General features: G+C 45.4%; 2 protein-coding genes across 8 annotated transcripts in view; one reads left to right on the top strand and one right to left on the bottom strand.

The window, feature by feature from the left end:
- Nucleotides 1-2,373, bottom strand: part of ARIH2 (ariadne RBR E3 ubiquitin protein ligase 2) — a 36,693-nt gene extending 34,320 nt beyond the window's left edge. For 2 of the 7 annotated variants that reach the window (XM_086845442.1, XM_086845441.1), the window contains exon 1: nucleotides 1,682-1,955. The gene's annotated coding sequence lies outside the window, so the exon portion shown is untranslated. Of the gene's footprint in view, nucleotides 1-1,681; nucleotides 1,956-2,066 lie in introns of those variants that run through there. The other 5 variants (XM_086845440.1, XM_086845446.1, XM_023935245.2 and 2 more) reach the window with 4 other exon arrangements.
- On the top strand, nucleotides 2,052-13,281 carry SLC25A20 (solute carrier family 25 member 20). The gene is made up of 9 exons (XM_023935246.2): nucleotides 2,052-2,182; nucleotides 2,824-2,916; nucleotides 4,852-4,979; nucleotides 7,114-7,204; nucleotides 8,157-8,274; nucleotides 9,391-9,463; nucleotides 10,060-10,169; nucleotides 11,494-11,618; nucleotides 12,119-13,281. Exons 1-9 carry the CDS (start codon nucleotides 2,078-2,080, stop codon nucleotides 12,179-12,181), a joined length of 906 nt encoding a protein of 301 aa, XP_023791014.1. The 5' UTR covers nucleotides 2,052-2,077; the 3' UTR covers nucleotides 12,182-13,281.
- The last annotated feature ends 672 nt before the right edge of the window (nucleotides 13,282-13,953 follow it).

The raw sequence follows: 13,953 nt of genomic DNA, 5'->3' as shown, positions 1-13,953 counted from the left end.
ATGAATTTATCAAGCTGGAGGACTGGGTGACTTCTGTGACTCCTGTCCCAGCTTTCTAGGAAAGAGCTCATTTCCAGTATAACTGAACATCACACTGACACAAGTGAAGGGAGAAGAAGCACAAGGCACAGGCTCTGTGGACAAAGCAAAGGAGGATACTAGGAAAACCGGGAACAAAACTCACCTATGTTCAGCCCAATGCCCAAATCAAACACTTTGAATACATAGACAAGACAGCCACTACTTGATAGCACTAATTTTTAAGACATAAAGATGTTAAGTTCAAAAGATAGGGTCAAAAAAGCAAGGATTATTTAGATTAAATAATGACCATAACTCCCAAGACCAAATTATAAAATTTTAAACCATATTTAGATCACTTTCCTACTTAAGGGAGGATGATCTCCTCCTTTATCACCTTTATCCAAGATACTCCTGTATCTTCACTAACACTGATACAATTTAGTCAGCTCCCTTGCTCCAGTCTCTTGCAGGAACTCCTAAACACACCCACCCCTACACTCTGCTGTCTATCATCTCCAACCGTGTCCTTTCCCTGACTCCTGCTTTGCAACACAATTCTTAACAAGGTCTTTTGAAACAAAATGCCTTCCATAGTGCCACCACATTATGTGATCCCACCTCATTCCTTGTCCCACTACATCACTTTTCTTATTTCCTGCCAACCCTTGTTGGATTCCTCTAATAACTCTCCTCCAATTGGAGAATGCTCCTCCTATTTTTTTGTTGATATTTCACAACCCTTTCATACGTTTTTTTCTTCTTTCACCTCTTTATTTATGTGAAAAAGAGAACGTGCGACTTAAGTCTATCTCCTAGACTCCTTATCCACATAACCTTTAAACTGGCTAACACTCTCCCTTTTCCCTCAAACTATCCATTAGCCTCAGCTCCATGCTGGCTATCGATGCTAATTGCATCTTCATCTATGTCACCCAAACCCATAATTCGTGGATCATCCCCAACTGCCTCCTCACATATGCAGGGCACACCTCACCGTTTCTTCTCCACTGTTTTTAGGTAGGAATTTTTTCATCCAAGACAGAGAAACCAGAAGACACCCTATTCTTTTCACCACAGACGACCCTGTAGGAACCTCCTTGCAGCTGTATCACACTCCCCCGGGAACACACCCTCTTGCCTTTCTCTTGCCTGTCTTGGTTCACACTATCACGTCTGCCTTGTCTTTCCCACTTTCCCAACTCATCTGATCCATTTCACTCCTGTCCTTTCTAACCTATCGTCGCTTTTAACAAGTTGTTTTACGGATAGCTACGTATTTCACAGCACCTCTGGCTTCGGGCAGAGCGGTACCCATCGCATTTAAATTACCTCGGGTCCATTCTTTTGGAATGCGTGAGACCAGCCCCTGCGCTTGTCCCGCACAGCCAGAGCGCCGCAGATTCGTGGAGGGCGGAGCAGGAACACCGCGGGAGAGAAGCCGTGCGGGGAAAGCCCGGGCGGCGGCAGGGCGAGGAGGGGCCCCCGCACGGCCGCCTGGAGCCCGAGAGCTTCGGGCTGCGGCTTCTGCCGGGGCGGAGCACCGAGCTCAGCACCGGGCACGGACAAGCGGCCCCGCATCCCCCCCGCCGGTCTCGCCCCAGTCCCAGCAAGGCCCCACCGAGACCCCCAGCACAGCACGGCCGGGCCCCGCACTTACCGGGCGGGCAGGCGGGCGGCAAGAACAGCGCCCCGAGCTCCTCCTGCGCGCCGGAACCGCCGGGCCCGGTGCGTCACCTCCGCCGGGCGGGGCGGGGCCGGGCCGGGCCACAGCGCTGGAGCGGGGGGGAACGGCTGAACCACTGCGGATGTGCGGGGGGAAGCGGCCCCGCGCCCTCAGGAGCGGCCCCCGGGCCGGCCTCGACCGGTGACAGCACCCAGTGGCCGCGCGCGGTGGCAGCGCCGGGAGCGGCCCCTCGCACCGCCGCGGTCCCGGCCCGCCCCGTGCCCGCCTCCCGGCGTGCCCCGCACTGGGCTAAAGGTCGCGGCGCGGAGGGGGCGGCATTGGCTCGGCAGGGACGCAGAGCCCCGACCCCGGTTCTCACCCGCCGCCGCCATGGCGAAGCAGCCGCAGCCCATCAGCCCTTTGAAGAACTTCTTCGCTGGCGGTTTCGGGGGCGTCTGCCTGGTGTTCGTGGGGCACCCGCTGGACACCATCAAGGTGAGGTGGCCCGGGACGGCCCGGGACAAGGGGGGCGACCGGTACTCGGTGTGGGACACTGGAGGGTGGACTACAGCTCCCGGCAGGAACTGCGCGGGAGCGGCGCGGGTCCCGGCAGGTGCCATGGCAGAACTACAGCTCCCGGCAGGCACTGCACGGGAGGCGGGACTTCCGGTATGCGCCGCGCGTAGCTGCCTGGCTCCCTGAAGTGCTGTAGGGCGCCCCCTGGCGGCGCGGCGGCCGGGCGTCTCGCAGTCCCGGTTTTTCGTGAAAAATCGGGAAAAGAGCGTCCGTGCTCCCGGTGGAGTTGCGAGCTGGGATGCGCCCGCCAGCCCCGTCCCGCGACGGGACCCTGTGCCCCCGCGCCACGGGGAGGCCAGGAGTGACCCTGTAGGGTCCAGGGAGCTGGGGTCGTCATCCGGACGTCATCGCCGCAATTAATTATCTAAATACATAAACAACTCATTACATTAAAAATCAACCCCTTCCCTTCTGCAAAGGGCTAAAATGATGTCAGTGTTTCTATCAATATCTTCAGGTCCGGTCACAAAACATGCTTCATAACAGCCCGAACTGTTCTGACAATCAAAGTTTAGATTGTAATATTTAATAAAATAATGTTTTCCTCTCCCTCTTACTAGGTCAGACTGCAAACCCAGCCTAAGCCACAGCCTGGCCAGGCCCCACTCTATTCTGGGACCTTTGACTGCTTCAGAAAGACTCTTGTTGGAGAGGTACTGTGACACCTGCCACATCTACCAGTTGTTTCTGTACATTGTAGGAATGGAATCGTGTGCCCCTCAGGGACCATACAATTCCTGGGTTATCGGTTAAATTGATTCTAATTAACTTTTGTAAGCAGATTACAAAGCTTGGGGAATACTTAGCATGCACATGCTCTGGGTTCATGTATCTTTGTTTTGCTAAGAAGTGTTTTTGGTTCAAAATGGCATGATATTAATGTCTGAAGTTATAGACTGGAGTGAATGTTGGCAGTTGTTTTTTGGCTTTGTTGTAGTTAGTGAAATTTTGCTGGTATTTGGAGTCATCTCTGGAAATTCTAAAATGGGTAATAACTTTTGTTGATACAAGCAGTACTTTTACTTTCTTCTGTAAGATGTTATGCCACCTATAAGAGGGCAGAGGATCTTTAATTTATAGATTTTTTCTCCCAGAGTGTCAATTATAGGAGCTGTTCAACCTTCTCTAGAAGGTGGACAGTGTCTTTTACTCCTGAATCATCATGATCATGTTGTTGAGCTAGTCTGTTTTGTTTTTACAAAAGCACACAGCCTTGTTTTAAAGTCTTTAATTAAAAGAGAGTCCAGTTTTGTGCTTTTAAAGTTTTCTCAGCAGCTATTTACCATTTGGAAAGAATGGTTGTAAAGCCCAACTGTTTATCTGCTTGCCTGAAGTCTCATTTCTAGCTGCTGGATCTTGTTAGGTAACTCCCTGTTGAATGAAAGATCTGCTTCAAATCTGAAATCTACTTCCAATGTGGTATTAACAGGTTGTTATATAACCAAAGCAAATCTTGCTCCCCTGGTCTCTCCCACAAAAGACTGGAATGCTGTGCCAGCTCTGAATCCCTGGCAGTTTTTAACACCCCTGCTGCAGCACGGACGTCAGAGCTGAGCCATAATAATAGCCTTGTGATGGGAAGTTCAAAAGCAGTGCTGCTTCTCTACTCCTACTCAATACTCATCCATTTCTGTAAGGAAAACTACTAAACCTCTCTGCCAAAGCCTTTTGCTTTCCAATGCTCATGGGGAGGTTGAGCAGCAGTGGTTAATCTCACAGCCAGGTGTAATTTCATGGCAGAGCCAGTTGTGCCTGTAAAACTTCAGTATGTTCTGGGATGCACTGGTTTATTGGGGCAGGGGGAAGAAGGGGGTGCAGAGACCAGCAAATATTTAATTGATGTGTCTAGCCTTTATCTAGGAAGCTCTCCTTTTTACTGGGAAAAGTTTTTATTGGAAAAAGTTCAGTTTAAAGGCAAGAGAAATGAAATAAACACAGCTGCTGGGGTATGCATTAAAGCTCTTTCATATGTGTAGTGTATGAAATCATATATCAGGAATGTATAAAATGTGATGTGTGGGGAAAAAGTTTGGATTTAGGGTAGGAAACAAAAAATTATTTGCTCTTGAACCTTTTCCAAAGTGAATTCATGTGGGGGGTGAAGGCATTCCAGTTGCTCTCCCTGGCTCTTCCTTTAGTTAAAGAGTGAATTAGTTTCAGCATTCTTAGGTTCAGTGTCAAGATTTTACACTACTGGATTTGACAAGTTACCAATAAAACACAGGTGCATTTCTGTGTGTAGGCTCAGAGTGTTCTCTCTTGACATAATCTATTAAGGCTCTTACTCACATGGCTTTTAACTTCACTTGCTCATACTTGAGATGTACATGCAGGTGATGGGTATTGTTACAGAACGGTATCAGTGGTGCCAGTGTTTCCCAGGAAGGATAACTTTCCTCTGCAGCAGTCCCTGAGCCTCAGCTAAACATGTATAACTGCAAATAAACAACAAACCATTTTATTCCTCTGATCAATTTGACTGTTAGATGGATCCTATCCTGGATTGTTGCCTTTCTCTTCTCAACAAGTTGAAATGTGTGCAAAATTTATGCAAAGCCAAGTAATTCCTGTGATAATGTTTCTTGCAGGGAGTCCGAGGCTTATATAGAGGAATGGCAGCTCCTATCATCGGAGTGACACCCATGTTTGCTGTGTGCTTCTTTGGATTTGGCTTGGGAAAAAGACTCCAGCAGAGAAAACCTGACGATGTTTTGACGTGAGTTCCTGGTTAATCAGACGGTTGGGAAAGGCATCCTGAGGCTCTTACTGCATTGTCACACGTTGAGTTGTGGTGTAAATTTGTGTCTTCTCCTAGGTTATAAATATAGTTCTGAAAAATAAAACACTCATGCTTTAATGCTTCTGGAAGCGTGGGACTGATAGCACAGGTTAAAAAGAGACATTGTGTGGGCAGGTGCGATGCAATTCCCTTTCTACGCAAGAAGGAGCCATTAAGGAACAATTCCGGTTTACATGAGTACAGTGAGAGTTATGTAATGATTGCTGCCAACACTCTTGCTGTTAACAGAAACTATGGGAACAATAAATTCATGGTCAAGCAGTCTTGACAACATTGACAGCCCTGATTCTCTTTTCCCTGTTAGTTATGAATCCTCTTGTGTCCCTTCATTAGGATATGAAAACAGCCAAAAAAAATGTTCTATTGTTATTTCTGAAAAGAGGTTTTTTTGAGCAGTCCTTCTCTCAGGCATGTCTGATCTTCAGAAACAGCAATAGGAAGCTGAGAAAACTTGGTGGGGCTTTCTACAAGCCAGCGTGTGCATGAAGAAAGCCCCCCACCCATGAAGTACTCCTGCAGTGGCTTTGCCAAGCTGTGTTTTACAGGGATCTGATCTGCAGGGACTGGGCAGTAGCTCAGCAACATTTTATTCCATTATTTGTGTGCTAGGTAGGAGCTCTGTCAGAAAGTAGGAGCCCATCGTATGGAGCCAGCTGTTGTGGGGTGTTTTGGTTTCTGTTGGAGCCTTCCCTGCACAGGGCTGTTGTGAGCACACCTTGCCCTGCAATACAAGCCTCTGCCAGCACGGCTCCCATTGCTCAGAGGGAAGCAGTGAGGTGCTGGGGAACTGCTCACATGCCCTCTGTTATACCATGGCAGTGTCCTCACGCAGGCAAGACTGAAGGGAAAGGCCAGGGGAACAGTAGGGACTGAACAACAAATGCACCATTTACTTATTCCCAGCAGCCTGATCACCTCAGTGCCTTGTGTTTTATACACATGGTGGTACCAAGAGGAAGTTTTAAAGAGCAATCTGGAGAAGGACAACGTAGCTTTTTGAGTCTTTATGTAGAATTCCTTTCTAGAAGAGCAGTGGGAAAGAACAAATAGTGTATGTACTGTCACTGTGCTCAGCTGTGCTGTTCTGTGGGTGCAGACCTGACACAGTGAAGGTCCAGTGGGCTTGGGATATGAGACCCAAAAATAAAGATCAGACTCCTAGTGCTGTGGTTTTGGGCCTAGAGGCAGGCCATGCTGATTTTGAGGGGAAGTTGTAGAAAGAAAAAGATGGGGAGAAACCTGAGGAGCCCATCCTGCCTTTTCTGGGGCTGAATAATCCCAAGGTGAGCTGAAAACCTCAAAACCTAGTTTGAGTAGGAGGTGCATGTGGAGTGGCGAGGGAGGTCTGGAAGATATAATGGGAATTTGAGTAGAGAAAGCTGTAAGAAGTGGAATAGAATGCCATCTCTTGGGCAAGTGGAGAGAAGTGGAAGGTGTGGAATTTACTTGAATCGAGATGTTACGTCATCTCACTAGGGGAAGTAGCAGGAGGCTGGATGTAAAGATAGTTTTGTGATGGAGAAACTCAACTTGTTTAAGGGATTTTTGTCATGGAGAGTTTGCCACATGAAAGCAGGTGCAGAATGTTTGGGATCATGGCAGGTTGGTAGGACAGACTCAGCTTTGGCAGAGAGTGAAGGAGTGAGAGGTTATGGAAAGGAGGCTTCTGTCTGCACAAGCAGGAATATGTGTGGAATCTGGGGTCACTGAGGAGAGTATGGGAAGAATGGAGGAGGAAGAGATTTGGGAATGAAAATGAATGGGGAATGCTATAGCAAAAAATGCAAGTAGGTGGAATATTAGCAAATAGAATGGATATGAAGAGCTGAGTTGTGGTTGCTGTAGGAACTAGTGCTTTGAGTCCCAGAGGTCTTAAATGTTTAGCTCTGCACTGACAAGGCACTTCTGCACTGATAAAAGCAGTGGATGCATTTCAAGTTCCACTGCCATGTTCATGTGGAACAGCACCATCTGGTGATGCAGGGGTATTCTGCCCTTCGTTTCCTGTGTGCTGTGTTGTGTTAGGGTCTTTTCTGTTTCCTTGGGGCAGATATCCTCAGCTGTTTGCTGCTGGCATGTTGTCAGGAGTGTTCACAACAGTAATCATGGCTCCAGGAGAGAGAATCAAGTGCCTTTTACAGGTAAGGCATTGGATGGTGGTGATGGGAATTTAATTTTAGGGGTCTTGTCTTTCCATAGCAGGAATTTCTTTGGTTAGTGCATTTACTCTGTTCTGTTTTTTGACAGGACTGAGACAACTGTCATTTTATGCAGCTGTGTCATGAAGAAGCATTAAACAAACTCAGCATGACAGTATGAGTACACACAGCATTAATTACTCTATTCATTTTACAGAGCTCAAGCCTTATGCTATGGGACAGTATATGAGGCATCCATGGATGCCTCAGTCTACTTCAAAGTATGGAAAAGTCAATTTTTTCTGAATGAAACTTTTCATTAAAAAAAAAAAGTGTAAACATGCTAGATCATGAGATACTTTCTGGTGTAAAGAAGTTCTGTTACCTTGACAGCTCCTCATGCAGAGCTAAGGAATGCACTTCAGAAGAGTGTTCTGACATTTGTGTGGCTGTTAGCTCTGCACCTCCTGCGGGAGTTTTAAAGTATTGTTGGAAAATGTAAACCTGAACAAATGAAATACCATCTTTAGCAGGTGTTGGAAGCTCTGCTTGTTTCAGACTGTGTTGAACTCTGTTAATACGGTGATGGGTGGTCACATGTTAGTTCTGACAGACAGGATATTATCCTGGGAGCTTTTATACACATACAAATGGTTTGAATTTCACTGAACTATTTGAGGACTACTTTTTGTCTGGAATTACCTAAGTGACTCGAATTGTTTCAGACTTACACTGTGGAAAAATAAAGGAGAATCTGTCCTCTGCATGAAACAGTAACCACAGCCTCAGCTTCAATGTGAGAGCTGCTTGAGGAAGTGAGGCAGAGGTTCCCTAGGCAAGAGCATGTGCTCCTTCCTCTCTAAAAACACATGTGAAGCTTTCTAAGCCTTGGCTGAACGATTCTGCATTGACCAGAAACCTTCACTGGTCACAAACTCTCACTTTGATCCTGCAGATCCAGGCAGCTACAGGTGAAACCAAGTACAGTGGCTCCCTGGACTGTGCCAAGCAGCTGTACCGCGAGGCCGGGATCCGGGGCGTGTACAAGGGAACGGTGCTGACCCTCATGAGAGGTAAGGGACAGTCCTGGTCCCTGCTGGGGCGGGGGGACTGTAGGATAAGGAACCAGACACAGTATGGGAGATCTCACAGTCCCTTTAGCCAATTGGAGGGGCTGTGTCACCCATTTTCTTTCTTTCTTTTTTTTTCTTTCAGTCTGCAGAGCTACTCCAGTGCCTCAAAGGGCCTGAGAAATAAACATGAGATTCTCAGTGAGTGAGGAAGAGATTAGATGACAAGGATCAGAGGGATATAGGAAGTAATTAAGATCTGAGAAGCCAAGAGGAATGAGAGACTTCAGGAGAGGAGCAGAGAGAACAAAGAGAAGAGAAAAATACAGAAGTGGGCTTTTTTTAAAAATAATTTTCTTCTTTTTTTCTTTTTTTTTTCTCCTTGAGAGAAGGATTGTGCCTATCTGTGACTGCTTTAAAATATGTGGTGGCAGCAGTTATGCTTTCTACCCTTTTGAGTCTGGGTTATTTTGGACTGGGATGTCATGACCCCTCTCTCAAATACAACAACAACTAACAGACCCAGAACCCTTTATGTATTTTAGTAATTCCCCTTTGAAAAACTGAAATTTCTGTATTTTGTTACTTCAGTTTAGGAATTTGTTCTATCCTCTGCTTCTCACACAAGTGTAGCAGCCTGCAGTGTAATTCTGGCAGTGTCCCTAGGCAGGGGCTTGTTCTTTAGTTTAGGTATGGGATAAGAATAGGCTGTGGGAATAGCTTTAAAAAACACAGAAAAAAATCCCCAAATAGAATCATTAGAATTAATAGTGTGTAAAATTCATGAAGTTCCTGTGCTGCTGTGATGTGCTGTGCAGAAATTTGGACAGTTTAGAGCTGTCTCATCATTAGTGTAATGCAACCAGATTACAGTCTGGTTTGAAAGGCTGCTGACAGAAAAGTTATTTTCCCAGTTCTTGCCTTTAGCACCTGCTCTCCATGGGAAAGTTCAGACTCCTCTCTCTAAGGCAGCAGAAGATTTTTATTTTGTTTGTAGAAGAGGTTCAGAAAAAGAATCTGTATGTACTTAGTGGTGTTGCTGAGCTGGCATGGAGCTGGTGTGTCTCTGTGCTTCCTTTGGTTTCCCACCCCTCACAGCCTTTGTTGTTTACCCACCAGACGTCCCAGCCAGTGGAATGTACTTCATGACGTACGAGTGGTTGAAGAACATTCTGACCCCTGAGGGAAAGAGGTCAGTGAAATCTCACAGTCATCACTTTCTGGACTTCCCAGACACTGCTGATTAATCTCCCCAGTTACGAAGACATTTAGAGCAGTATCATCAAAACAAATTAAAAAAAAAAAAAGAAAAATGGTTGCTCATTGAGTTGAGCTGGTTTGGTCTGGAGTTAACTGACAATTAAAACAATATTCTGAGTTTCTCTCAGATTCCAGTTTGGGCCAAGTAAGGAATACTGAAAGGACGACTTCACTTTCAACCCTCTATGTGCATAACATGCTGCGGGGCTTTTTTTGATTTTTTTTGTGGAGGTTTGGTTGGTTTGTTGGTTTGGTTTTTGTTTTTTTTCACAGAGCATGTATGTGTGTGCTGCTGAATAAAAAGATTTGAATCTTTAGGATGGAGTTGGTCCATCTTGGAAAGGTTGCTCAGATACTGCACTCTCATATCACTCAGATACTGTCTGCAGCATTGTGCTGCCTTCTGGCTGTCAGCCAGGCTATCTTTTTGATTGTCACATTGGTCAAAACAGTGAGTTTGACTTTTTTTTTCCTTTTAAAATATTTTTTTTCACTTTTTCCTCCCACCCCACTCTGATCCTGCCACAGTGTGAGTGACCTCAGTGTGCCTAGGATCCTCTTTGCTGGGGGCCTGGCTGGGATCTTCAACTGGGCAGTTGCCATTCCACCAGACGTGCTGAAATCACGTTTCCAGACTGGTGAGTTGCATTCCAGTGTGTCACTCAGTGTGGTGCTCCTGGGAATGAGCTGGGCACTGATGGAAGATGCCTTCTGGGAGGCAGCATGTCTTGAGTGCTGCTTGAGACAAGTGCATGAAAAACCCAAGGGTGTTCCTAGCGTTCCAGTTGGTTTCCTCATAAATTTGTGGCGCATTGGGCTGCACAGCTCTGTTTCTGCCTCCTTGATAATATAATGATCCTGACTTGAGACATCTGATTTGAAACCTAAGCATAGAACTCATAATAATAGAATTGTCATAGCTGTTTTGTTACAAATGTAATTCTTTGAGAGGTTTTATTATTTCACTTCAGACATAATTGTATAAATTGTAGCCTATCTGCAGTTTATAGTAACAGGGTGTGACTTGCTGAGAGCATTGCTTTCAAACTGGCAGCTCTGCTCTTTAATGTCTGTGGCCTAATTACAGTTAGGATGGGCCCAGGTCTTGTGCTTCAACAGAGTTTGTCAGGTTTTCCCTTGGTTTCTCTGCCAGTCCTGACAATGAATAATTTTGTTAAGGCTCCCCATTGTCTCTGTGGACTCAATTCTCCACTGGACAGTGACCATTTTTCTTGAGTCACAAATTATGATAATCAGTGAAGGAAACCTCATTTCTTTTTCTCTGAGCAATGGCTGCTGTAGTTGTTTGTACCATACCAAGGGCTGTGGGGTAAAACACATCACAGCTTTGATCCTGTTCCACTGAGCCAGTCCCCAGTGCTGCTGTGTGGATGACGTGGGCTCATGGTGGTTCTGTTTAGCTGGGCTGATCTGTGGATTACTTCTTCAGAGGGCTGGCAGAGGCAATATTTCCCAGGGCAGTGTCAGGAGAAGAAAGAAATTGTTTTTTGAGTAGAGTAGCTTTTAAAAAACACCTCAGCATATCCATGTAACATCAGCATTAGAACATCCTGTGCTTTTCATTTGAAGTCTGTTGCTGTTCTTGGCTGGGGCATGTGATCATTTTCTTATTAAACAGCTTCATCAGTTTTTATATCTGACATTTCTATCACCTACGTGCAGCTCTTTGGAGAGCTGTGATCAGCAGTGCAAGTAACAGCTCAGACTTCCAACCCTGACAAAAGTTACTCTCCTTTCTTCCCTGCCTGCAATGACTTGATGATGTAAATTCTTTGGTCATGGTGAGCACCTAACTCCTGTTCAATGAGCCTTTACTGAGCTGTCTTCTTTGTTTGCTGTAGCAGTGTGAACCTGTTGAAAATCCTGGGCTGTTATATGGCACATCCTTCAGCCCTTGTCACTGCCACACATTTGGGCTAATGCTTTGTGCATCCCTTTCAGCTCCTGCAGGAAAATACCCAAATGGCTTTAGAGATGTGCTGAGGGAACTCATCAGAGAGGAAGGAGTTGCATCTCTGTACAAGGGGTTCACAGCTGTGATGATCAGGGCCTTTCCTGCTAACGCGGTGAGTACATTGTGATTCTGGATGGGTTTTGGGGACATGGCCGCACTCAGTGAGTGTTTGCAGTCTGCAGGGGACACAACTGCCTGTTTACTCTTGTACCATTTCAGTGAGGTTCTTGTCACTGCAGGTACTTTTGACTGTTGGTGTCTAGATTCTAAAATGAATGCTCTTTAGGAGCAACAAGTAAATCTTTCTTCAAAGCTTTGCATGAAAGCTCTTTGTTGGCTTTCTCTGATAGTTTTTATCTACTGGTTGTACATTCAGCTGTAGAAGAAGGAATGAGTTCCCCTTCACTTCACTTCCCCTTCAATAAATAAGGAGCCTAACAGAGCCAAAGTTCAGCTTTTGTGTGGAGGGATACAGTAGAATTCTTGCCTCTGGTTCAAGACTTTTTATGTCCTCTTCCTCCTTCCATGTAAACCATGTTAGGTTTTCATAGTGCAGCCTTGTTTGAAACAGATTTTTAGAATCCTTATTTGTTCTGTGTTCTCTTTTTCCAGGCATGCTTTCTTGGTTTTGAAGTTGCTATGAAGTTTCTTAACTGGGTTGCACCTGGTCTATGAAGACTAGGAAGCCTGGAAACTAGAGAGAAGGAAGAGAGTGCAAGTCTGCCTCAAAGGAATAAATTAATTATCACTTAATATTTCAGGAATGATTGTTTGCCTAATACCTTTCTGCCTTTCTCATGTTCTTTAGGTGGTGCTATATGCCAGTCAGAAATGCAAGCTGTAACTCTGACAGAGTTGGTGAGGAGTGAGGGGTGACAAATCTTCTGAGCCAACCATAGCAGTGACACTGCTAACACACAACTGTCACTATCACGTGTGCTACCTTAAGTACTTCCTTATGGAAGAAGGGGACACATCTTAAAATGTAATTCTTTATTTACTGAAGAAACATGTAGCTATTAACGCTGAAAAACTTCCTTAAAATATTTTTTTGCCAGCCTGTACTTAACTCTCAGGGCATAAGTCAGCAGCTGCACATGGTTGTGTCTGCAAGAAATGTCAGACAATGTCCTCATCCTGTAGTTTTTCAGTTGTGGCTGTTTCTGTGTTAACACTGGTTTTAATCTCCTGTGCATGTACAGCAGAAAACACAACTCAGCAGGGGTGGCCAAAGCTATGTCTCAGTGGGTTGAGGGGTGTTGCAGGTACCATATCAGGTCTTGCACACTCATCTTTTCTGTGGAACTAGGACACAAAATGCATTATGTTTAACATTTGTGCTAAGCTTTACTGAGGGAGCCAGTGGGGAAATGTGTTTGATTAACCTGAACTTTTCTCTCAAATCCTTTCTGTCCCACTGAAAAGAGCCCAAATGTGATTTCAAAAGTACAGCACAGCTCGTAGCAATCTGTGATATATTTGATTCATCAAATACTATGTCCTGGGATTCAATCCCTGACACTGATGTGAGAAAATTTAACAGCACTTCCAAGAACTGAATTTCTCTGACATGAGGGGGACACATAAAGAGGACACTGGCTCCGCAGTCTTGTCTAATTTTATTCTTTCTCCTGTTCCTTGGTTTTCTCTTACTAGTATTGAACATAATCACATTTTCATTTGAGAAGTGACTAATACTGAGAAGCAAAAAGCAAATTTTGTTTGTGATGCAGTGTTACTGGAACTCAATAAAATGAGGTGCTGCTTGGCTAGAATCTGTGCCTTGGTTCATTTACTTTTTGCATGGTCATGCATGCTTAGTTTTGCAAAAGTTTTCCAATTCTTAATTCTAAGATTGATTGGGAAATAAACTGTGCTGTGGTGTCTTTGCTAATCCCTTGCTTTTTAGCTTTTCAATTTATGACATGAGCTGTGGAAAGGAATATTCTGCACTTGGCATGTTTGTCCTACAAGTCCTTTAGGTGTTGCATTGTGGATGCAAGTTTTTAACTCTAAAGCAACACAGTAAATAACACATCTTGAAACAAATAACACATTGTGGGTAGTACTTGGTGTGGTCTGTTGACCTGTACCAGGAGGACACTGCCTTCACCCTGCCCCTTCCACAGGCAGGGGCAACCCTAAAGACTTCCCACTCCATGCTGCTGAGAAGCCTTGAGTCCTACTTTCCCAGTTTTTATTTTGGAAGACCAGAAGGGAACCTGTCTTCCTCAGAGTCCACCTCTTGTGTTTTACAGGGCAGGAGGAGTGGCCCCTGGTGTAGGAAAATTTGAGTCACATGAAGCTTCTTCCACCCTCTCGCTGTGCCACCAAGGGCCTTCCCTGTTCCTCAGTACTCAGGAGTGGCTGCTGTTCCTCCTCAGATGAATGCAATACTTACAGTGTGAACACTGAGTTAGTACTGGTTTGGGGGAATGATTGCAGGA

Source organism: Cyanistes caeruleus, chromosome 11 (genome assembly GCF_971803275.1).
Source record: "Cyanistes caeruleus chromosome 11, bCyaCae1.hap1.1, whole genome shotgun sequence".
NCBI lineage: Eukaryota > Metazoa > Chordata > Aves > Passeriformes > Paridae > Cyanistes > Cyanistes caeruleus.
Note: the sequence above shows the minus strand (reverse complement) of the source record. Positions and strands in the feature narration are given on the sequence as shown.